Source organism: Harpia harpyja, chromosome 12 (genome assembly GCF_026419915.1).
Source record: "Harpia harpyja isolate bHarHar1 chromosome 12, bHarHar1 primary haplotype, whole genome shotgun sequence".
Lineage (NCBI taxonomy): Eukaryota > Metazoa > Chordata > Aves > Accipitriformes > Accipitridae > Harpia > Harpia harpyja.
In genome coordinates this window covers 35,222,664-35,247,802 of record NC_068951.1, presented here as the reverse complement: position 1 = coordinate 35,247,802, position 25,139 = coordinate 35,222,664, and the positions used below count along the sequence as shown (strand labels likewise).

The 25,139-nt window shown below is 40.0% G+C and overlaps 1 protein-coding gene across 10 annotated transcripts in view; it reads left to right on the top strand.

Annotated features, from left to right (window-relative positions):
- Positions 1–862: 862 nt before the first annotated feature.
- ATP11B (ATPase phospholipid transporting 11B (putative)) overlaps positions 863–25,139 on the top strand; it is a 75,765-nt gene continuing 51,488 nt past the window's right edge. For all 10 annotated transcript variants that reach the window (XR_008237391.1, XM_052802886.1, XM_052802885.1 and 7 more), the window contains exons 1-4: positions 863–1,139; positions 17,213–17,329; positions 18,149–18,238; positions 21,359–21,439. Coding sequence is in view for 9 of the 10 variants with exons in the window: in XM_052802886.1 (XP_052658846.1) it covers positions 1,113–1,139; positions 17,213–17,329; positions 18,149–18,238; positions 21,359–21,439 (315 nt within the window). In the remaining variant the exon portion in view is untranslated. The remainder of the gene's footprint in view (positions 1,140–17,212; positions 17,330–18,148; positions 18,239–21,358; positions 21,440–25,139) is intronic.

Below are 25,139 nucleotides of genomic sequence, written 5' to 3'. Positions count from 1 at the left end.
TATTTGGTCACAAATAAGCAAGTCTTTACTGCTTAAAATAACCTTCTTTAGTTCTTAGCCACACAGGCCCAGAAGCTTGTTTAGTTTAGTGGGCATGATTGATGGTTGGACTCGATGATCTTGAAGCTCTTTTCCAACCGAAATGATTCTATGATTCTAAGCTGCAGACTTGTATCGGTGTGCCCAAGTATTTGAAGCTGAACACTGTACTGTTTTGTTTTCCTAAGCAGTAGCTCTTTTCAGAGCAAAATGGAAGATTTCAAAGAGATCACTGCCTGACATCAACACATTTCAACACCCAATTTTAACCAAACAGCAGTTTAGCACAAAACTGCCAGGAGCAGGGAAAGGTGCCAGATCCTCCAGCACGCGCACCTTGCTTTGGGATACATACACCCTCTACTATTGCTTTTTAAGTTTAAATCAGTGGTTATCAGGCCTCTTTTCAGTCTTTATTCCAACGTGTGCATGCTTTGCATTTTTTTTTTTACAAGAAAACAAAGATAAAACCAACGAAGTTGTGAAGCATCTTCACTCACTAGAAAAGGGGAGTCTCAGAGATGCCGAGGCCCCGGCTGACGGGCCCAGAGACCTGACAGGCTGCGCCTGGAGCTCCTGTATGGGGAGGGGGGTCTTTTTTTCCAGGCCATCCCTGCCCAAGTCCCCGTAGGAAGCTGCGTGGACTCCGGTCACTCGGGCCCACGTCTGGCCCTTGTGATCCAGAACCGGCACCTCGGGGCAGCGAAGAAACGAGGAGCCGCGATACGCCCCTCGCTGACAAGCTGAGGCGCTTCACCCCTTCCCTCCCTCCGCACCCGACTCTTCTTCCCGCCTGCCTCCGCCGCCAACGTCACTTCCTGGGGGCGGGCCGCAGCGCCGCGAGCCGCGGGGTGTCAGCGGCGGCCCTGTGATGGCGGCGGCGGGGCGCCGGCAGTCGCGGTGGCCGGGGGCGCCGGGGGGGCTGCGTCGCTCCTAACTCGGCGTCGGGCCCCTGCGCCATGGGGAGGAGCCGCGGCGGGCGGCTGGCCTGAGGCGGCGGCGGCGACGACAGCGGAGGGCGCGGCGCTGCCGAGGGAGCCCCGCCGCGGGGGCCGCGACCCGCGCCGCCGGGGATGTTGCGGTGGGTCCGGCAGCAGCTGGTAGGTGCCTTCCGCTGCCGCGGGCTGGGAAGGGCGCGGCGCCGGGCCGCGGCCGGGGGCTTCCCGGGCACCCCACGCACCCCCGGGCCGGGCGGCCCCTCGCCTCGGCCCGGTCCTCCAGGGCGGCCCCGTCCCGACTCCTCTGCCCGGGCCGCTGCCGCCGCGGGGGCCCCGGAGGAAGCGGGGGTGCGGGCGGGCGGGCGGGCTGAGGGGGAGCAGGGCGGGAGTGTGTGAGGGAAGGGAGCCCTTCCCGCCGCCGGGAGCGGGGAGGTGTAGGGGCTGGGGAGACCCGCAGGCTTCACTTGGATCATTATCGTCATGTGTTTTTAAATTTATTTTTAAGATGTATCGGAGGGTTTGGGGTGTTTCGGGTTTTGGGGGGGGGGTTGTGTTGCTTTTTTTTTTTTCTTTTTTCTTGAAACCACGTTGACACAGAGGAAAGCACGTTCTCTTACCTGTGACCCCCTTTGGGAAGGGCTCCCCAAACTTCTTTTCATGGAGGAATGACGGTGCCTTTTTCTGTGGACCAACACTCCAGAGATTTGCTGGCCTCTCTTCCTCCTTCACGTTGCGAAATCTTCCAAGGCTTTTTCACCCGATGTGTGTCTGTCTCATTTATTTCCCTGTACCTGAGAGCTTTGCAGCCGTTGCCTCTGCGTGTGTGTTAAGGCTTTGAAAGTGACAAGGAATGAAGAAAAACATCCGTGAAATGTTTTTCGCGGGGGAAACCATTTGAAAAAGGGTGCAGTTAGAGGGGGTGTCCCTCTAAATAGGCACTACTTGCTACGCTTGTATTAAATAGTGTGCAAAGGAAATAAGGCGGCCGTGACTGTAATGTCTGTCGTGCTGTAGCAGGGAAGTACATTGAGTTATTTGATTTTGATCTGAAGCGTTGGCTGGCTTCCTGCCCCCTCCAGCATTATTTCTCTTGCATTTTCTCAAAGGGAGAAATTCCTTCTAAATGATGTATTTACAAACTTACTTTTCCCATTCACTGGAGTTACCTTGCATCACAGATGTTGCCCAGGTTAGTACGAGAACTTATATTAGTTAGGTTTTTATATTTTAGTGGTTAAAGCTTGTGTCTCACTAATGATTTAATTTGTTACATCACTTTTTACAAAAAAGGGTAATTTTTTTTTCCTCTTCTTTCCCTACCTCCTTTCCCATGGCCCATAGATTTTTCCCAGATCTGTGTCTGAAGCACAGAGCTTGTGGTGACGGTCTCAATGCCAGCTTGACAGTGCTCACTCGTTTGGTCTGACACCAAGAGTTATTGACCTGGAAATTGATTGCTCTGTCAGAGCTCTGACTGCACTCTTCTGTTCTGTTACAGTCATGCACATGTTTTTTAGAATAAAGCCTGTTTGGCATAACATAGCTATCATTTTTTCCACTTGAAGCTGGCTTAAGTTTTGCGTGTGTTGTTTTTAAAGCAGCATTATGTTTTCTGTATAGTTTGGATTAGGACTGTGCCAGTGCTAGGAATTCATGTATCAAACATGGTTGCTTTTCTCCCTGTGAATACACTGACCAGCTTTCCAGAAATATGTTTGCCCTTAATAGAAGGTAAAAGCTTAGTGTAACAAGATCAACAATAAACCTAGCACTGAGAGGTTTTTGTTCTTCTAAAGGAAACTATTTGATGGGAAAATAAAACTTGCACTAGTTTTGACAGGGAAGGATTAGTGTAGTAGAAGAACGGGATAATAAAAAATCAAGATACTTGAATAGACTTTAAATATGGTACTAAGGAAAAAAATAATTGCAACGATACGTGTTTTGTGTTTTCTATAAACCTCACTGTTAGACCTTGATGGCTTCGTTGTTTCACAGCTCATAAAGATGAAAAATGGCCTAAGATAGGTATTACACTGCGTGTTTCTTCCGAGGGACGCTCAGAGAACTCACCCCTGTGTGTAGTCATTGGTTTAACATAGATCCCACCATACATTTGCTTCTTCATATGTCCGTGATGTTTAGGTTCTGAAAGAATGTCAGAGGACTGAGAACCTGGGGAAAGATGCTGAGAAAATAATCAGAGCGAGCGGGAAAAGTGGGGTGGCAGAAATATTTGAATCAAAGGGTGGCAAAATCTGTGTCTGATTTATTTCTCATAGTCGAAGAGAAGAATCTGTGGGTTTGGATGCCTTTAGAGCACGTATTTGTACCTGTGCTTGACGTGGCAACAGGTTTTGAAAAAAGTGTTCTCTTCTATACAGGAGGGTTGGAACTGGGGAAATATGTGGGTGTGATTTAAGTGGGATGTTGTAGTAATACAAAAGTAGAACCTTGGTGTGCAGTGTTGGAAAGTAGTAAGGGATTGGGGAAAGGGGGAGGGCTGCTACTTTGTTGAAGGTGCTTTTAGGTAGTTATTAAGTACTCTCTGTATGAAACCAATGAATGTTTTGCAACTTCTCGTTTAAGTGGACAGTATTTCATATACTAATTAATGAGATTGTCCTGAGTGTATATAGTCTTGAGAGCTCGTGTTCTTGAGAGTTGTAAAAGAGGCAGGGAAAATGAAGCAGTGGTCTTAGAAGTAAGTAATGAGAGGACCTGGTATGGAATTCAGATTCTTTCAGGTAGGTTCTTTAAGTGGTGACTTTGCTGTGCTTGAGTCTGTGAAGACCTGTGCATGCCTGTATAGCTACATAAAGGGATGACTACTCCTCTGAGAACAGGAGACGTGCTGAGAATGTAAGACTTTCTTCATCTTTATTATGGTCTTACAAGTCCAAAACAGTTTTCTAACTGAGGTGTTTTTTGTCTTTTCAGTGATTTGTTGTATAACAGTAATTGATGACAGTAATACTGTTGCTCAGTCTTCAGTGCCTATGTGGGACCCTCTTACAAATCATCGTTTTGTTTTGGTATCTTGGCCTTCCGTCTGCTTTATTTGCTCAGAAACAATAAACACCACCCTACACAGACAGTTTATCAGTTTTTCTTCCTCTAATGCTGGCCCGTACTAAATAAACTGCATAGTAAGTCATTAACAGTGTGCACCTTTCTAGTTAATATTGTTACATTACAATATCATTATCTAATTAATAGTTGGAAGTATCTAAGTTTTAGTAATAAAAAAATGGAGAGACAAATGGAGTTACAGTTCATTGCCTTGAGTAAAATGGCTTGATGTATTTCAAAGACAAGCTTTGAGCAGGAAAAATACCTGAGTTCCAGCTTTGTTACCTTGAGATCTCACAAAGACAGTAGGCATGTGGATGTGCTGAGGGTTGCATAACACCACAGGCACAGCCAGCTCTGCTTGAAAAAAGCAACTGGGCAAACAACAGTTGATACGAAGCATCATTAATGTTTAGGAATAGTACAGTACACTTTATTTGCATTTCCAAATATGATGGATTAGACTACATCGCAAATCTCTGTACAGCAGAGCGCTACTGTGGCTCTCCTGGTCAAGTTGTACAGTACCAACACGAAACAAGAGTACAAAGTCGTGTTTGTAATGCTCAGTGACTTTCTGTACCACTTAGAGTTTGATAGATTTATGACAGTGTTTGGACTGTGTTAATATCCTGATGGTGTAGATGGAGTGTAGGAGCTGTTGCAGTGGTATTGACAGAAAGTAATGATAATTTCAGTTGTCTGGCAAGGAGGTCTCCAAAAATTGTGATAGAATACCCTTGTAGGTATGATCTTAGCTGCATAATTTTGAACTATTAGTCCTATTAGAACTACTAGTCAAGTGAAGAAGGGTCTCTGGATTTCCCTTCTAGTTGCTATTATGTGGAGTTTGAGCCTTTTGATCTATTAGCTAACAGTTGAATGATATACAAAAGATACTGCATGGAGAAAACCTAAGAGCTACCTGCCTGGTCCCTCTATTATAAAGGACAGTTCAAGAGAAGCAGAATTGTGCTGTATTTGGCAGAGCATCTTCCTCCTACAGTTTAAGAACCTGAGTGCTGTTGTGCACTGACAACAGCTCTTATGCTATGCAGAGCAAGGTATGCAGGCAAATGCAGCTTTGCTATTTATCTGGAAGTCAAAGACAAAATGTGTAGATTAATTCGTTTGGATTGGTGTCTTTTAACTGGAAAACTTAGTTACCAGACTATTTTATTTTGTGGTTGTAGGAAGGTTCAGATTGGGAGGGACATCAGGAGTTCATCTAGTCCAAAAGTTCTACCTAGCCTGCATTGAGAGGTGATCACAGGGAATGTTTTTGGCTGTTCTGTGTTGGTTGTCCCCGTCACACCCCATGCTCCCCCAGGACAATATCTATAGGGTTGTTCTTGTTCATCTTTTGGATGCATTTTAATGAAAAGCTGCTTCTACTAAGGGAAATGTCTTCGAATAGATTAGCACTAGAGGACTGTGTGTTTGGGATGTTCTTCCCTTTCCTTCCAGGTGTTGTGTATCTGTTAAGATGTTCTGAGAGGACAGATGGTATTCTGTGATAACTTGCAGTTATTGGCATTCTGAACAAAGTGGACAGCATTTGATCTCATTGTTTGCACTGACATGTGTGTATTATTTTCACTTAATCATTTTATAGAATTGAACCACTGCAGTTACTTCTTTTTTTGGCCAAAGAATTCCCTGTATTTTTTGAGTGCTGAAAGTATTTTGAACTAATCCAATGACTGAGAATCCTAGCTTCTGAAATCATGTTGCTTTTCTGGAGTACAGTTTCCCCCTTTTCTCTTACTTGTCATTGACGCCTGTTCCCCTATTTGGCTAAAATTAAGTGGGTGTTTGTTATTGCATACTAGCAAATGCATATTTGCTCAAAAGAGTTCCTCTGGTTCAGACTGCCCAGCTAATACCTTCTGTACTGCCACTGAGCTGCATATTAGAACAGCCCGAAGGTTGCACTGCTTTGGTTAGAGTAGTTTGAGAACTGGGGGTTAATGACTCCCCTGATGTAACTTCACACAGGAGAAAATGTGGCCCTTTTCTTTTGCTAGAGGTATTCTGTGATCTGCTGGACTAGTCCTCCCATTATGTTCGGCTCTTTTAACCTTATTTTCTTTTTATATTCTGCAACTGCTGAAGGCTAATATATTTGCAGCACAGTGTGTTCCAAAGTGTGCAGAACCTGGCCCTGTCTTCAGCCAGCTGTCTGTTCCAAACGGAGACATCCATTGTGTCCTGTGTGTAATTTTTAAATCTTATCTAATAAAAATTAAACTCTAAATTTAAAAATTGCCTACCAAAACCTAATCAAACCAGACTTGACACTGTTTCTTTCAAAGACCATTTTAAAAATGGGAAGATCAGGGTTGTCTGATGTGCTGTCTTGCTATGAGACTTGGATGTTTGACCTGTATCTTGTCCCATCCTTTTTTTTTTTTTCCCCTAGCCGTGAGCCTTTTAAGCAGCAAATTTTTATTGTCCCAAACTTCCACTTGTCACACAATAATATGACCATTTAATTGACTGTTATGATATTCCTGCACTAACAGGATCCTGCTCTCTTAATAGCTGCTGTCTGTTTGTATGTGACTGAGGGAGAAAAGTAGTATTTTGTTGACAAAGAGCAAAAGCTTTTTGTGTTCTGGTCAGTAGGTGATAATGGGGGGATGGTCAGGGTAGATGCCTCTGTTTATTGCCAAGAGATTGCCTCTGAACCCTCACCAGAAGATAAAATTCATAATCTAAGGCGAGTAAATATGTGCTGAATTTAATAACATTCAACATGTGGTTTGGATATTGTTGGTATTGCTTTTTCTAGTTTCGGATGGGTTGGCTGAGTTAATTAAAACTTTTGTTTGCTTTCTTCTGGGGTGGAGATATAGGAGTTATAAAAGAAAAATATAATAATGTGTTCAAATTTCATTAAAAGCATCATGACTTGTGCCTTTCAGTAGTGACTTGCCATCTGTTTTTCTTCATTGTATTGTGGTGTCCTCAGTAGTTATGACTGTTTTTGTAAGTATTTCACTGGGAAAAAAGTATCTACAGTATACCTCTAAAAAGAAATTCCTTTAATTTTTAGCACCAAATCTGATTGTAAGCCAGCAAGTAAGAACTGCAGCAAAATAGATCTGACAAAGTGCCTCTGTAAACGCAAGGTCATATCTTCCAGCAAAACACAGGTGACATATTTGCAGCTAGAGTTGGGTTGTTTTTTTTTGTCTGGTTGGTTTTTTTTTAATACAAACCTCTTTTCAACTGCTGTTGAGAACAAACACTGAGCAATACTACAGACCATGGTAGAAAAGATAGAAAGTAGGACTGACAGCTACACCGTGATTTAAAAAACAAAACCCTACAATTCCTTGACCTCCCACATGCTGTGACTTAAGAGGATTTTTTTCTCCTTGTTTACTTTGAGTAAAAATAAGCATGGGAAAGGAGAACTTTCCTGTAAATGGGAAGGAGAGATAATGATGTGGACAAAAGGCAAGCTGTTTGTTTTCATCCCGAAATGTTTTACAAGGGAAAGAACATTTATATGGTTTATACCAAAAAGTATATTTTGTTACACGTTGTTACCCTTTACTATCCTCTTTGTGTATTTTTGTGCTAGTTTTATGGGTAGCTATGCTAATTTTTGTGGATGTTTACATATCTGCTTGGAAAAAGAATTGCAACAAAATAGAAAGGAAGCTTAAGATTTAGCAAGCTTTAAGGATAAACTAGTTTGTAGACGTGTCTGAAAGCAGGACATTAAACTGTTACTTAGGTCATAAATCATGTTTGTAATGGAATTAAAACTTAAAGTGATATTTGGTGAATGGAGTAGACTCAAAACTGTAACGTTAATTTTTACAGAGCAGGCTTTATCAAAGCTCATTAAAAGGAAGAGCTAGACAGTTCTAGCTATGAACTAAACTCTCTTCCTGTGAAATTTGTTGAGCAACAACTGTTAAAGCAATTGTCAGTATAATTTTGGCACACATTTTGAAAAAGCTCTAACATTTATTATTTAGGGGTGGTTTGGGGGAAGAATTTTTTGAAAAGTGTTTTGGTTTTTTTTTCATACTGAGGGAAAATGTGAATTAGACTTGCAGTGCAGGAGCTGATCGGCATAAGTAGCTATTGCTTACTAGAACCAATCTCAGTATTGAAAATGGTGGGTTTCGTTATTCATATGGGATAATGGTCATATGGGTAGCCCAGAACAGGAGCCCTTCATGCTTGTGTAAAATAGTTTTATAAATGACTCTTCAAATCAGCGGGTAAAGAGCATTTCATTTTAAGATAATAGTGCACATAGTATGCAAGCATGTGAAGGAATGTATGATTCTTACGTATCTCGTGTCCTGTCATGGACTGGACAAATATAATTTTTGTATATGGTGAAATTGCTAGCTACAAAATTGGAACTGCTTTCTAATTTTAAGTGATAGTTCATAACCTGTCACAGGTTTGAATGCCTTATTTAATATTGAAAATCAAAGAAAAATATTTCTGCTATAAAATGATGTAAATGAATCCAGGGACTGTGCAGAAAGGATACAATTAGATTTTAAAAAAATTTGTTTTAAGGTACTATGGTTATTCAAGGTATATGAAGGATTTGTGTGTTGAATGTTTCATTTGCGGTACTGATACTGCATTTCTTAGTGTGACTTTGTTTAGTAAGTGCTATTTCTGTGTGATTATTGAAGAATTGTAGCACTTTCCATGTTCGAAGTGCTTTATATACTTTGAGCAGCATTCTTAAAAGCAGTTATTGATTTTTGAGATCTCAATTCTTATTTCATAAAATGCGATGCCCTATAGTTGCCTCCTAATGGGTGTCTAAAGTCATCCTTCAGCTTTGAAAATCTTGCCTACTCTCTGTTTGGGAGGGAGATGATACTGCAGATAAGGATAACTAATTGCTGGAGCCCGCAGAGGAAAACTGTTAGTTCTGAAATTAAAACTGTGTAGTTGGAACTTCAAAGGCATCTTCATTCCCACTTGTTTAAAGTGATGGGCTGCCTTGGGAATCATGGCAGAAGACCAAACATTTTGGACCACAAATAGTGTCAAGCCTAAACTTCTCTTAGACTTCTTGGACTTTATCATAATGCATTTTTTTTAAGGAAAAAGTTTAGAGAGCACTGAATGGCTGTCGTGGTTTAACCAGGACAATGGCCTTGCAGAGTAGTTTGGGAGCCACTAGCCATTTCTCTGAGATTGAGGCTTGCTTATTAGAATGTGAATGTTAACTAAATTGCTTGCTTTATTAGAGTTGAAGACACATTTATTGTAAAGTCTGTTTTCTGTCAAAAAGCATCTGAGCAAAAATATCACTGGATCTGTTCATTATTGATAATTTTCATAATCTGTGTGTCTGAGTATGAAAGAGAGCATCCTAAAATAAAGCAACGAATGAGGAATGTATTATAGGCATTTGGTTAATTAAATACATTGAATGAAGAGGATAAGAATTCTAATAATCCTGTAGAAAAAATTCTGTTGAAGACAGTCACAAAAGAGTAGCTATTATAAAGCGTTAGGTTTGTTTTATCATGTGAAGTCCAAAATGGATTATGCTTTGTAAATACTGTGATTTGGATTGTAGGAGAGGATAAGAAAGCCGGTTCCTTAATTGATGCAAAGTTGGGCTATTTCTAAATTAAGCAGTGTACCTAAATCTCTGTTAAAATTCTTCGCTAGTAGTGGAAACCGGACATGTCATAAGTCTTTGAGAGTGGTGTATTAGAAAGCCTAACTTGCCTGCTCAGCTCGCTTTTCCTTTTCTGTTTTTATTGATGTTACAAGACCAGTATGTTTGGCATCAGTCACCTGGGTAGAGAAACTGGCATGGGGAAGTATGTTAGCAGTGAATGAGGCCAGTTTAGCTTGCTTGTTACTTTTGTAGATAAATAAAGAGAAGATATGTAGTTTTTAAAATTTTAAGTAGGGATTTTTCCAAGTTATTTTTGTGGGCATTTTGACAAAATAAGGTAAAATAAGAACAGCTTGAGCTGTGTGTAACCATGACTTTGTTCCAAGCACCAGTATGACTTTTCTAAATACAGTACTTGGCATTTTTTTTAACTTTGTGAAAGGAAGGATTATTGCTTCATGATTTCTCAGGCCTTGTTTCCTAGAGTGTTTATTTTCACAAAATAATGTAGTCTGCTTATAGGTCTTTTAGGAGGTTACAATGTGATTTGTTATCAGATACTTTAAATGACTGGGTACAGTAAGCAGGAAGAGGAAGTTGCATGAATAGTGCATGACTTGTAATACTGTTTTATTTCTTTACTGCAGTGATATTCAAAAGAGGAGCAACAAACTGCATGGCACTATGTAAACCTCAGGGTGCTTCAGTTGATTCAGTACTTTAGTTGTTAGAGCAGTGTTAAAAATTGCTGTGAGAGGCTGTTTCTTCCTTCACACTAACCTTTGATACGACAAATTCAGTTTGACTACTGCCCAGTTATGTGACTGAAAGAATTACTGGCTGACTGTTTTGAGTACAAATTTACACAGACTTCTGAAAATGTGCATGGAGTGTGAATAGATCATCTTATCTGACAAGGGGAAAAGTATTCCATGTATATTCAGAAAAAAATCCAAAGCAAGAAAATCCATTTCCTCAAAATACATCTTGGCAGCAGTGTAATAGCAGGCTTTTGGGCTATCTGCCAGGAAGTGTGGTATTCTGTTTCTGTGGCCACAGTCAGTCAGTCGCCTCCCTAGGAAAAAGGCTTCCTGAGCTTGAGTTTTCTTCTGTTTGTTAGGGTTTTTTTATTAGAATGTGGTGTCCAAAGGGCTTTTTGGGGAGCTACTACTTTCCTTAGCAGTGTTCAGTACGGTTTTTGAAAGGAAGAAGAGGCTTTAATTGAGACTTCCTTCTTTCAAACCCCTTTCACTGAAAACTGGTCACATAGCAGAAATTCTTTTAGCAAATATAATTCTTTTTTTTTTCCTGTAAAAGCTGTGGGTGATGAATAAGAAACACTAGTAGATCATGTTAAAGGATACTAGCTTTATGCAAATCATAAGCAAAAATTGCTTGTAACGTGATTTGTAATTATTGATGCATGTATTGCAAAGCTTGAAACAGCAATTGATTTGTAGTGTGCTGGTCTCATGTCACTAATCCTAGCTGAAAGATTTGCGGATTTCGGCTGTCTCACTTGACACTGCTGTAGAGCGTGTGCGTGGGGAGGGTGTACGTGTGTGCTGCCATAAGTTAATAGTGGTATTGAAGAAATAAGAGTCTGCAGTAGATAGGGTATATTATATCAACAAGTTGACTGAGAAGGCATTTTTTCTTTTCTTTGTTTACGCTTGCAGGTGTTGGGAGGGCAGTCTCATCCTTTGCACAGTTCTTTTTCATAGTGCTTCTTCTCATTTGATTACTCTGCCTGTTTCTCCAGTTGCCTAATTTGTTGTTTATTCTAATAATGCTTCCTCAACAGCAATATAAAACACTTCTTCCACAGTGAACCCTTTTGTAATATCACCAGGCTATTGGCATGACCATGCAATTGTTTTAGGGAGTTATTTGGAGGAGAGGTTGCTGTTGAAGCCCGTTTCTTTCATGAAAGAAATAGCATAAAATTGCAGTCAAAAATTTCTCCCCAGTTCCCCAGGATATGTTTTTTTTATGCTCTTTTAAAGGAGCCTAATTATTACACAGAGGATGTCTTTGTCTAACTTTCAGAACACTAACAAAATCACTGCTGAAGCTGTTTACTAAAAATGACTTTGGTTAGAGTCATTACAAATTTATAAAAAAGGATAACTACGAATCACTCCCCCCCCCCCCCCCCCCCCCAAGTTATTTTGGTTTGTGCTTTATAAATCAGCTTGACTCAAGTATCTGTGTGTTGTATGTAAATGGCATTCGTTTAGACTGTTTTCAAAAACATCAAGTATTTCTGTGTGCAAAATTTCTATTGGGGAGATATGTATCAAAGATTAAATATGAGAGCTGTATTCCAGGGGTAGATAATTCCTGGTTTATGTTGATAAATCAGCTGAATGGCTGAACGTTAGCCAATAAATTTAGATTTAATTTGCAGCATGAAGGGGGAAAAAGATCAGGGTGTTTTTTGTTTTTTTTTTTTAGTCACTTCATCTTATGGTCAAATTTTATTTTATTTACAGCTGTTTCATGTAATACACCTGATTAAGAAGCCTTAAATATCAGACTTTGTAATAAACCCAGCTTTATTTGTTACGAAGTCAATGATCTATGCACTTAGGTAGAAATCACTGCACTAGATAACTGCAGGAAAACTAACTTATGTTGAAAGGTATTGGTGATAACTGAATCTTTTTGCAAGACTCAAAATTTAATTTAGGGATACTCTGCTCATGCTATTTAGCTGCAGAAATCTTTCGACAAGGGCATGTTACCCTAGTTTTGCAGCTGAGTTTGATAATGACATTAGAAAGAGAAAGAACTGTCTAATAAGTTAAATTAGGAAACTGTGTGCTTTCTGCACCTCTTTGCTGGCTTGTGTGTAGATGCTATGCAAAGTCCCTTTGCTGTGCAGAAATTTGGACTACAAATCAGTTTTGTGTCACGAGCAGGATCTGTGACCAGCCCCATAGTTACAGAGAAGTTAAAGGCATTTCAATTCTTGAACAATTAAGTTCAACGTCTGTGCAGAATTTTCCTTGGAGAGATGTGTAATTAAAATTTCTCTGGAGATCTGCTTGGTTGCAGTCTCACCAGCTAATTCTGTGATGACAGGGTTGTTGGGTAATTCCAAATGATCTTTCATAGTTACAGATATGAAACTTAAGAAATTTGGGTTCTGTTCCCATCTGTGACACTTATTTCCTGCTGTGACTACAGTCAAGTCATTAAGGTTGTCAAGGATGTGTCCTTTTCCAACCATAGCTCTGACAACTGAAGGGCTTCTTGTCCCCAGTCTGCCTTGCTTGTTCATTGCCATCTCCATAGATCTGCTGACTGCACAGCTTCTGCACTTTCTCCGTGGTAAATTTCAACAAAACAGAGTTAAATTTGTATAGACTGCAATTTTAACCTGGTTTAGCTGCACAACTGCACCTGTAAACGTGTATGGTCTGAGATTCTGATTTGGAAGATAGATTCCTCACTTTTAATCGGTTGAGTCTTCTTCAGCGGAAGTACTCTCCTCTGATAGAAGTGCTTGTGCAGTTAGTCTTGAGTTGCGTGGAGGCCTTTGCTCTTCATAATAAAAATGTCATTAAGTTCATCAACTTTCAGGTGCTCAGAGAGTGGCCTAAAAAGGGCATATAAATACTTTGGAAAAAATGCAGTAATACCCTAGTCACTCTGAAATTTTTCATTTACCTTGTAATAACTTTCAGCAAGTGGCTTGGAGATTAGCATTTATCACCATCAGAAGACTGCCAGTTGCTTTCTTTGCTTTCTCTGTTTTTTTCTTGCTTTACATCTGATTGGTTTAGAGTGGAATTTTTTCAGCCTGTAGAATATGACTTTCCAAAGTGAGGATGTCTGGCATTTTGTGAGTGCCAGACATTTTCTGAGATGGAAGAGGTGTGTACCTAGTCTCACTAATTAAGCACTTATTTTTTTTTGCTTGCAAAACACTTTTATTGTGGCATCTTCTGGATTGATTTAGAAATTATGTGTCACTAATGTCAGATATCCAAAATGCTTCTGCTACAAACGTTGTTCTCTTTTTAAATTTTCTGTCATTGTTTAACAGGTACATTTTTTTCATCTTACTTTTATGCTTGTATTTCTTTTCTTGAAGTTGTAAAGTTCCTTTCTTTTTGCTTTTGGCATCCTATGTCTTTTTTCCCATCGTTTCCCCTATCTACTTTTTGTCTCCCTGCTCCACTCTTATCTTTAAACAAGCTTTCACACTGGAGCATGTGACTAGAGCAGCCTTCCACTGCTTGTCATCTAAAGTTTACTCTCCTTCAAATCTCTTTGAAAAATCCCCCTTCCTTTCTTTCTCCCTTCTTTCTTCTGGACCTCTTTCTTTCTGAAGCATAATGTGTCTGTAGTAATGATGGCAAATACAAAAATTTGTATGTTTGAGAGGACTTTTTAAATTATTCCTTTACTTTAAAATGATGCCATCCTGAATGTGAACATACCTAATGCCCTGTGTTAGAGATATTCGTGGGTTAAAGAAAATTCTCAATTGGTTATACCAACCATTTTTTATGTAGCTCATTGTGCTCACTGTTCATCATCCTCTGCAGTTAACTGGTACAGAGGTATCTGCTGTTGGAGGTCTGTGAAGTGTCAGTTTCTATTTGATGAGAATCAAGGTCTGAGCCTGGTTTCACTAGTGGAGCAACCCAACTGCAAAGGTAGTTTCCTCACCTCTAGTAGTGGAATTGGTAATGCCCTTTGTAGCTGTTTCACCAGTTGTCCTTCCACTTGGCATCAAAGAACAAGGAGACCATGTATACGGTGCAAAGTTGGTTCCAAGATTAGGAATGTGTGACGCTCATGCTGAAATTCGCGACTTGCTGGACAGTCATTGATTCCCTATCAAACAACTTAACAGTTCCAAATTTAATTTCATTAGTTTGTTCCATGTCTTAAAGCTTTTTCGTTTTTATTTTAGTAATTTTCTTGGCCTGTTATCTGAATTATTACTGTTTTACTGTCTTGTGTGTTTTGTTTTGCCATCACCTGCTTCTCCAGGTCAGAACGTTACAGCTAGGAAGGGTTCTGGTGAGTCATGTAGCCCCAGGAAAGGCTCAATTAAAGATAGGCTTGAATGACCTAGATATAAGCCCTTGTGTTACAGAGACATTGCAACCTTCCCATGTGACTTATTTTGGTTTTTAATTATTCCTTTCCATAAGAAAGGAATTTTTGTTTATTTTTCCAATATCCAAACTAAGTTTTCCTAGCTGCAACTTAAGTGGACTTCTGTTGTTCATAGTCCTTCAGATTACCCCTTTTCTTGGTGGAACAGTCTTACATGTCAGAAGATGTGCTAGTATATCCCAAGTATCCTCTCCCCTAGGCTAAACTACTCTAATTTCTTTGCTCTTTGCTTTTTGTATTGTTCAGCCTTGTGTTATATGTCATGTTTTCAGGATCTCTTGTGGCTAATTGTATCGGGTTTGTGTGGCAGGGTTTTGGTAGTGGGGGAGGGGGCTACAGGGGTGGCTCCTGTGAGAAGCTGCTAGAAGCTTCCCTGGCTCCAAGTTGGACCTGCTGCTGGCCAAGGCCAATCCAGTCACTGGTGGTGGTAGCGCCTCTGGGATAACGTGTTTAAAAAGGGGAACCTGCAGCGGGTAGCGGGATCAGAATGTGTGAGAAACCCCTACACAGAAGCCAAGGTCAGTGAGGAAGGAGGGGGAGGAGGTGCGCCGGAGGAGGGGGTGCCCCTGCAGCCCGTGGTGAGATGGCAGGCTGTCCTCCTGCAGCCCATGGGGGGGGGGGGCGGGCTAGCAGATGCCCACCTGCAGCCCGGGGAGGAGCCCACGCCAGAGCAGTCGGATGCCCCCAAAGAAGGCTGTGACTCCATGGGAAAGCCTGTGCTGGAGCGGTCTGCTCCTGAAGGACTGCAGCCTGCAGAAAGGACCCACGCTGGAGCAGTTCGTGAAGAACTGCAGCCCGTGGGAAGGACCTACGCCAGAGAAGTTCGTAGAGGACTGTCTCCTGTGGGAGGGACCCTACGCTGGAGCAGGGGAAGAGTGTGAGGAGGAAGGAGCGGCAGAGACAATGTGTAGATGAACTGACTGCAACCCCCATTCCCTGTCCCCATGTGCTGCTGGCAGGAGGAGGTAGAGAAAATCAGGGGTGAAGTTGAGCCCAGGAAGAAGGGAGGGGTGCGGGGAAGGTGTTTTTAAGATTTGGTTTTACTTCTCATTATCCTGTTTTGATTTGATTGGTAACAAATTAAATTGGTTCTGGTTTTTTTTCCCCAAGTTGAGTCTGTCTTTTTTTTGCCCGTGACCATAATTGGTGAGTGATCCCTCCCTGCCCTTGTCTTGACCCACGAGCTTTTCATTATATTTTCTCCTCCCCATCGCACGGTGGGTGAGGAGTGAGTGAGCGGCCTCATGGTGCTTTATTGCTGGCTGGGCCTAAAGCATGACACTCATGTTCCACTCCTCTGGATGCTGTCCAGTTGGTTCACAGTGCTTCAACTGTACCTCCCACTCCTCCTCCAGCCTCCTTAGTACTGAAGGCCTTTTCCTTGGTGGCATGGCATTACTGACTCACATTCAGCCTGTGATCAGCTATAGCCTTTTGTTCTTTTTCTACAGAACTCTTGTATGGGCTTTTGTTCTCTTTTTGTAGATGCAGTTAATTGTGTCTAAGAGCTGTATCTTTCAGGCTTCCATGCATCTGGTTGGTCAAGATGATTTTGAATCTTTTCTTGTCATTTGGTGTTCTTGCAGTCCTGAGGTGGTGTCATCTGCAAATTTAACGTCTGTGTTCCCCTTCCCCTTGCAGAGGCAGTTGATGAAAATATTGACCATTAGACCTGAAACAGGGCTTTGGTTCCAAGGGACCTCACTCAGATCTGTTTTGGCAGGGAACTGCTGATAAGTATTTCTGAGTATCTTTTTTTTTTAATGAGTTTGCTTTTAGTGTTGCTACCCCTCATGTGTGAATTGGTGGTAATGTCAGGAAATCGCATTTGACGTTAGACAAAATGTTAGTTCTCGGAGATAGAACTTGTTTGGAAAAATACTGTTGTCTAGTCAGATGCACATACTTTTGTTTTTAAGCTGGTGAGAATCTTTTCAAAATCCAGTTGTTATAGCATACTATTGTGACTTGTTTTGACCTTTTCTCATAATCTGTTTTATTAGGGTTATCATGAGATTGACTGTGAGGTTCTGTAATATATGTATGTTTCATCTCCATTTCTGTTTCTTCTTTTTTAAGTTTCACAGAGCTTCAAGTTTGCATGATAGCAAGTATTCTCTATCCTTTTTGAGACTTAGGATTTTTTCATTCATTTTCCAGAATGAGTACACAACCTCAAAATTGAGATGATTATTTTCTTCCCGATTTTTGAAAATTCTTTGGACACAGCAGACTTTAATTTACACGTTAATTTTGTTTCCCATTCAAAAGCTGCTATTCTAAAACTGCTACTTGATACCTGGATATCATTTTTCAGCACAGAGATAACAATTTTACAGAACTACATTTAATAAAATAGTCTTTCTTGATCATCTTTTTTTTTGATTTTGTGTTTTAGGGTTTTGACCCACCACATCAAAGCGATACAAGAACTATTTATATAGCAAATCGTTTTCCCCAGCATGGCCATTATGTTCCTCAGAAGTTTGCGGACAACAGAATCATATCATCCAAGGTAAGGAATCAATTTGTCATGGGAAAACCACTTGATATGTTATTTAAGAAGTTGTGTAGCAAATGTGCATGTGTGTATTGTGTCTAATGTTACATATATAATATTCAAAATGAAACAAGCTTTAAACTTTTTTGAGGAAAAAGATAGGTGGCTTCCTATGTAGTTTTTCTCCTGCTCTCATCCCTCTTTCCTCAGAACCTGACTAAGTACAGAACAATTAAGCATGTTGGTCAGAATTTCTGAAGAAAAGTAGATGTTACAGCAGTGTTGCCTATGTCTGGATGTGATGCACAGAACTGCTTAAAAGGAAGGATGAAGCTGGTTGTGAGGATTTATAAAATAGCCAAAGTGTAAGATAGTACTCTGCATAAAATATATCAGCAATGGACTGCAATTGCAGATTCCCTCCTAGTGTGACCTTGGATTGGAATCAATAGAACTGATGGTGGGGATGTGTCTTGTTGCTCTAGTGTAAGAGAGAAAGTTACAGCTGCAAGAATTAATTTCTCCTCTGCTACCCAGGATACAAGCAGCCAAATGACTCCAGCTGCTCCTATCCCAGTTGGTACGAGAACATGTAAAACTTTGACTGTAAAGGCAGTGCAGTTGCTACTCCTGCTTCCCCGCTAGCTGTACTTGGGGGGGTGCGGGGGGGGGGGGGGGGTGGAAATTGGATACAGCAGTTCTGTGTGGGAGTAGGGCAAGAAGGTTTAGGGGCGGGGAGATGGAAAATGAAAAGATGTAGATTAAGAGAGTTTCACTGAAAAATTGTTCAGTATGTCAAAACTGTTATTCTCTCTCTCCCTTTTTTCCCTTCAGTATACAGTGTGGAATTTTGTTCCAAAAAACTTATTTGAGCAGTTCAGAAGAGTAGCCAACTTTTATTTTCTGATTATATTTTTGGTTCAGGTAAGTTGAATACTACTCAGGGAATTGCAATTTATGTTGTAAATTCTGCCACTGATTTTCATTCTGAATTTGACTTCTCTACTTGCATATTCTGTCTATAAAAACAACACATTTCCAGATTCTCTAGGAAAAAAACTTTAAAAAAATCATGTCCAAATTTAAGTACTGTCTTTAAGTTTTATCTTCATGAATGCTAATATATTTAAGCGTGCAGCTTCAGAGTCCATTGCACTTTCAGCACAGAGACTCAATTGTCTGCCTCAAAATACAATCTTAAATCTGTTCAAATGCGCTTTTTTGATTTTTGTGGATGTTGGTGGTGTTTGAATAAACCAGGAGTTTTACGCTGTGCATTTTTAAATGCTTCTTGGACATTAGTGCGCAGAAATGCAGAGGTTCAAGTTCACTTGCATCAAATTGGGCAGTATGCTTGCTCTTGAGCTGAGCATAGATTAGTGCATATACTCATTGTAGGTGGAATCTTGCTTTTGTAAATCAACACACTATTGTCACACAGTTCTAAGATCCTCAAATTCAATGTGTTCAGATAAAATGAACACATGAAGATTTACAGCTAGGATTGACAGTTTGTGAGTTTTGAAGACATCAGTTAGTGCTGTTGTTGATACAGTATAGGTCAGAAATATTACTGTGGCTTTTGTAGCAGAGTATATTTCTTCTAATTAAGAACATCCACAAGTACATTATAACAGTCTGTAAATTTTCTGTGATGTTTGCACCTCCAACTCTGTAGTAGTACTTGAATTCTGTTGAGCCATTGCAGACTTAGTAGATAAAGAATAAGTGGGAGAAAAGTTGTAAGGAGAGAGAATAACTTTTGAAAGACCAATCGATATCTGAGACAAGATTTTTGGGGTACACAAACTTTTCTTTCGTTACAAAATAGCATGCGTTGAGCATGTACAGCCCTCCACAGTGATTAACCAACATTTGCGGTATGCATCTGAAAAGGATGGTGCTTCATTGGACAAAAATCAGGAATACTGAAGAGTTCATAAGATTTGTCTGTGATTATGCAAAATGTCAGTAGCAGGGCCAGTTGCGCAATTTTTAATCCATTGCCTCCTGTGTCCCTTACTCTTGTTCTTTCACATTTAGAAAGAATGAGCTTTCTAATAGGCTGAAAATTCCTGTGTTGGGAGTTACTAAAGTCATATGGTTCTAACTTAGTCTAACAGAATGCGTTGCCCATCCCATCTTCCTAGTTAATAATATTGTCTTTGTCATTCCTGTTATGATGTTTCATGCTGTTTAACATACTGTATCATAAGGAAGATGGGGGCATGCTGGAGATGGAACATAAACGTTACTTAAAGTAACCACAGACGGTGTTGCGTCTTTAAAGCTTTTCTTTCTTTTTAATGCAAATTTACCTTTTTAGTTCAATTTTGAACATTCCTTTCAAACTGTTAGGCTTCAGTAATATCTAAATGTGGTGTCCATGAGTAAATATGGATCTAAAGGCAGAACTTCTATTCAGAATGTAATCCTGTTCTTCTCCCAGTTCGTGACTCGAGTGGATGCCCTAATTTGTATGGGAAATGTCTTGTCTATATGTCTGTACTCTTGGAAACCGAACAAGAGAAAAGCTGCAGTCATTTTTGTTCATTTGTTAGAACGGAATTCTGGTTTTATTCAAATCCCATTTGGGAGTTCATTAATATCTAATATTTTTTTCTCTTTATAAGGCAAAGGTGCCTTTAAAAGTTGATCACCATGGTATCTTCTCTGTCATATGAATCTCATTTGACCAAGATGCAGTGTCTGTCATTACCACCCTATTCCACTGGGGATGACAGAGCTGGGGCAAGTTCTCATTGTGTGATTTAAACATGCAGCACAATCCAGTCCACATTGTTCACCACACATATGCATGCCAGAAACATGGTGACAGACTGCCTTTTGTTCGCATGAGGCTTCGTGCCAGTTGTGTGATGAATGCACGTCCAGCTGCGTAGCAGGCAAAGGGCCATGGTGTTCTGGTGAAAGAGGCAAAAGGAGCAGGCTGCCATGACGATTCCACCAGCACAAAACTTGCTCCATTTTCACATATGAGCCTCTCTTGAGAAAGAAGGAGAGTGTAGATGGCAGAAAAGTCGTGATTAACCCTATCCAGCCAAAAATCGGATGCTTTTGGCATGGGTTTTCTTGGACAACATGCTGCCAAGCTGAAATTGCAATGCTAGTTGAAGAGCAGACAGTATTGCAGGCTAGATCTAATTTTTGTTGTATTCTATAAATTGTCTGTGTTTTGGGGGGGGGGGGGGAAGCTCATGCATGTGTTGTAAGGTGGCATAATCTATTTTCTCTGTGAGGTTCTTGGCTCTTAACAGAGTAAACTTCATGTATGATTATATTTTTTTTTTTTCTTCTTTAATGGTTCCCAAAGCAATGCCATAAGTCTCAGGTAAAGTGGATCAAATCAGTGTCTGTGGTTTTGAATAGTTCTTGTGCATATTTTCTTTGCAGCACTTGACCATGTTGGTTTTTTCCTGCAGCAGAGGAGAACCACTAATATCCCCCTCACATACAGAATTTTAGTGTATACACTGCACTTTTGGCATGCCAGCAATAATAGCACAAATTGTAAAAACTGCATGTTAACTTGGGGGAACCAGAAAGGAGGAGTCTAAGAAAGAGTGTTCTTTAAACTGTTGGAAATTACTATTTTTAACTTTATTTTCACTTCTGAAGTGGAGGTTATTATACTCTACATTGCTGTTAAGCAGTAGATCGTATAGAGTATTGAAAGAGCTTCACGAAATGCAGATTTCTTTCCTTTGTAATATACTTTTGAATTCATCTTTGTAGGATGAAAACATAGCTTCCTTTTACTAAGGACTCTTAAAATTGGCACATGCATTACAATTGTGATTAAGTCTGTTCTATGCCCTAGAACCTTTGTTTGCATCATTATTGACAGGTATTATTTAGGTGTCAGGAATGGAGTTTTGCTCCAGAAATACTGCAGAAAGTGCAGTAAAAATACTCACAGGTTATAATGAGGAGTTTGGAAACTAGTTGTCATCTTGCTTCATTGGGTTTTTTGGAAGGTACAAATATAATTTGGGCTAACTTTCATATTTTCTTCTCTTCCAGCTCATGATAGATACCCCTACCAGTCCTATTACCAGTGGATTGCCATTATTCTTTGTCATAACTGTGACAGCCATAAAACAGGTAAATGGGAAAAATCTTGTCCCATGAAGTCTTTCTAAGGTGAAGTTACTTAACAAAGTCTGACCAAGATAATGTTTAGATACTAAAAATAAATTAAAAAGGTGTCATTTTTAGAAGGGATTTTTTTATTTAATGTTTCTTGTTAGATGCTTGAACTTGAGCATTTTGGTTAGTTGTCAAGCCCTTAGTGACTCGCTGCGGTACCCTTAAATGGACAGTGAATGACTGTCAGACAGCATTTTTGTCTAAACATTACATGTCACTTTTTATAAGACCTTTTCTGAAAGCTCCTCACTTATTCCTTTGGCACACCTCGCTGCATATTAAAACCAATCCTCCCATATGACACACTGAGAAAGGAGCTTGGATAGGTGAAGCAGTGGTGCAATCCATGTTTGTCAGTAGTTAAGAAGCAAATTTTGCCCTGAGGAGTATGTTTCATGGCATAAAATTAACTGTAATCCTGTATCAGGTAAAAGGTCCAGTTTAGAAAGCTTCTGGTTTTGTTTTCCTTTTTTTGGTTGCATAAAACATTTTGGAGTACTTTATAGCACTTGAAGTAAGAAAAATCTTCTAAGTATGTTTAATAGAAGTTTAATAGAAATGTTGTTCAAGCACCATACTACATCCTACTAAGACCTAGAGCCCCTGGAAGGAGAAGGTTAAAAAAAAAAAGGCGGGGGGGGAGAGAAAGAAAAAAAAAAATCTTCTGTTTTCTTTAAACCCTTAAAGCAAGAGGAGAAAGAAACAAGCACATAAATAAAGAGGTGATGTGGATAGAAACTACAGTCTCTTCTGCAGGGACGTAATTTTCAGGAACTGTCCCCTTCAAAGGGTTTGACAGTGCTGTCTGGGGAAGAGATGCAGTCATAGCAACTGAAAAGTAAGCAGGAGACTGTTACAGAGCTACAACTGGCATTTCAATTTGTCTTCTGTGCCTGTAAGACCCAAAGCCACTCTGAAATAGGGCAAAATAAAAACAGCTCTAGCTTTCAAGGGATAGAATAGTGTTTGGGGCAGAGGGGATCTTAATGCTGGAATAATATTTGAACTAACATTTCATCTTGTTGCTGTGCAATTTGTATACGTAGAGTGCCCTAATCCTTTTCAATTGCAGTTGTTATCATCACCCCCCAAAAAAATCACACGTTCAAGAGCTACAGTCTTAAGTAGGCAATGGAAAACATCCCTTAAAGCTGTGTGAACTGAAAGAGATTGTGCAGCTTGGTTAGAAATATTAGAAATTTTTTTCCAGAAAGAAGTTGGACTTGTGTAAGTCTAAAATTGTCCAAAATAGTCTACTACCACCTTGTTTCCAGTTGTCCAATCTTATATTGGTAAGTATAAGTATCTTACCATCAATTGCAAAGAACAGACATTCTGTCATTCCTTCTAGTAGTTTCAAATCATTCATGACTTGCCAAGCATCAAGAGTTTTTCTGATTGTCTCGGTGTCTCTGCAAGGACTATTGGAACTACCTAAACTGATCTAATGGACTCTCGTGTTTATCCTACCTGCTGCAAAGTAGGCAAACAGTATTCACAAGCTGTTATCTTGTAAAGACGATTCAGTGTGCTATTTCCAACAGGCTGCCCCTAGACGAGGAAGAAAGACAAATCTTTTGTTGGAATGCAGAGGGGAAGATACCCAGCATGGTCTCAAAACCAGCTCCCATTATCTTTCGAACCTGAAGTGGAATAGGGAGTAGATTTTACGGGAAGAAACCCCTTTTGAAAGCTGCAGGGCACTGGTTCTGTACAAAGTTACATCAGGATAAATGTTAAACTGTAACTTAGTAGTCTTTCAAAAGATGAAGGGGGAAAATAGAAGCATTAACCATATCTGGGTTTGAGAAGCTTAGCACTGGGTGGAAAAACTCTTCCCTGCTTCCAGAAGGCCAGTTAATGTGACACCTCTAGCAACCTCAAAACTCAGCCTTATTTTAATCTCAGCCAAGGAGATAGAACTTTTTCTTCCTAGAAATGTAATTACACCTAGGTCAGAAGAAGGACATACAGGACTGCAAAGTGATGCAACTTATGCTGTGTCATTTTGTCTATCTTGTTAGCCAGAGCACTTCCCTCCTTATGCCTGTGAAGATGTGTATGCAGTCCTCAGAGGAGTCCAGAATTAGAAAATAAAATAAATAAAAATAAAACAAAAATAAAAGTTATAAAAACCCAAACCAAAATACAACAAAATAAAGGTATTTCCTAAGGAACTTTAGGGAACTTAGTTCATTTCAGTAAGTTCATAGGTATTTAGAAAACAAGCTCATTGGACACAGATGTTTGCATGACTGTCAGGTAAATTGGAAAAAACTAGTTTGCAGATTTTGATTAAATATAGACCTAAACCAAGAATGAAAAACCTGGTAATATAATATGCAGGCCTGTTTTAATTTTGTCCTTTTCTCAAGTATGTTGCTGCAGTTATTTAAGGAGGACTTAAGAATATAATTTAATTGAGGGATTTTAATCTTTAGTTTCTGTTCATGCAATTAAGCAACATTGCCTGTGTTCCTATTGCATCTTTCTTTTTAACAGTATTTTTGCAATATTTGCAAGTGAGGATAAGGAACTCTTTCAAAAAATGCCGCAGTAGATAAATTTTGGGGGAATTTAAACTGACCACAGTAAGTTGGCTCTTAAGAATTCCCTGGTGTGAGGTGTCACCCTTGTGTTGCAGGCAATAGGTGTCAGATGGAGAAAGCGCTGAAATCTGTACTTTCTAAAGAAGGTAAATTTCAGTTCTTTGCCAAATGCCCGTATTGCTCAGCTGTTCAGATTTGAGACAGATGCCCCAAGGTTACTGGATGTTAGTTCTTGTTTTCTTCTGTCAGTCACCTTTAACAAGGAGCTGTAGGTACTCACTCTTGCTTTTTCATACTGGTTAGGAAGGACTCCTAAAGAGTCTTACTTAGGGGTTTTAGGATTCTGATTTTGCAGTATCTGTCTGCGTGGCTGCTATTACTACACACTTCTTAATTATCTATTTTTAAGCAGTTGGCATATAAAACTTCCCCCTCTCCCACCTATGCAGTTGTGCTGTCCCTACTCATTTGTGCTAGTAACAGTGGAGGTGCGTGAAGGTAGAACTGCAGAACTATACTTTTAACATGCTGAATTCATCATATAACTTTCCTCCAAACTCCAGTCAACTGCAGAATTCTCCAAACTGCATCTGCATTAGTACTCTTTGTGTTATGACATTCATATATAATATTTGTAACGTTCTAGGATGAGTTGGGATTATGCGTGCTGTTTCAGAGGGCCCCCTTCTTCTGTCTAAAAACTTCCAAGGAAGTGATTTTAACTCTTTCACATTTTTTATACCTTCAGAAAAACATTTTAGGAACTGTCTCTCTTACTGCAAATTAGTTGTAGGAGTCTTGCCAGGATGTAAGAGGCAGTTGAACTTCCTGCATAGGCTGATCCATTTCTTGTGCTTGCTTATGGGCCTTTCCAAACAGTACCTAGACTTGGGAATCAGAGATCATGCTATTGACAATCACGCTGTTAGATTAAATAAGCAATGTATTGATAGTTTAGGAAAACAGGAGGGGAATAATATACCTGGATTCACTCTCATGGATGTTTGCATGTGTGTGTGCGTGGGATAAAGGGTGCTTAAAGAAGTGTCAAATACCCAGTAAAGGAAGACTGCTTAATTTATCCATTAAAAACTCAGTTGCTGTGA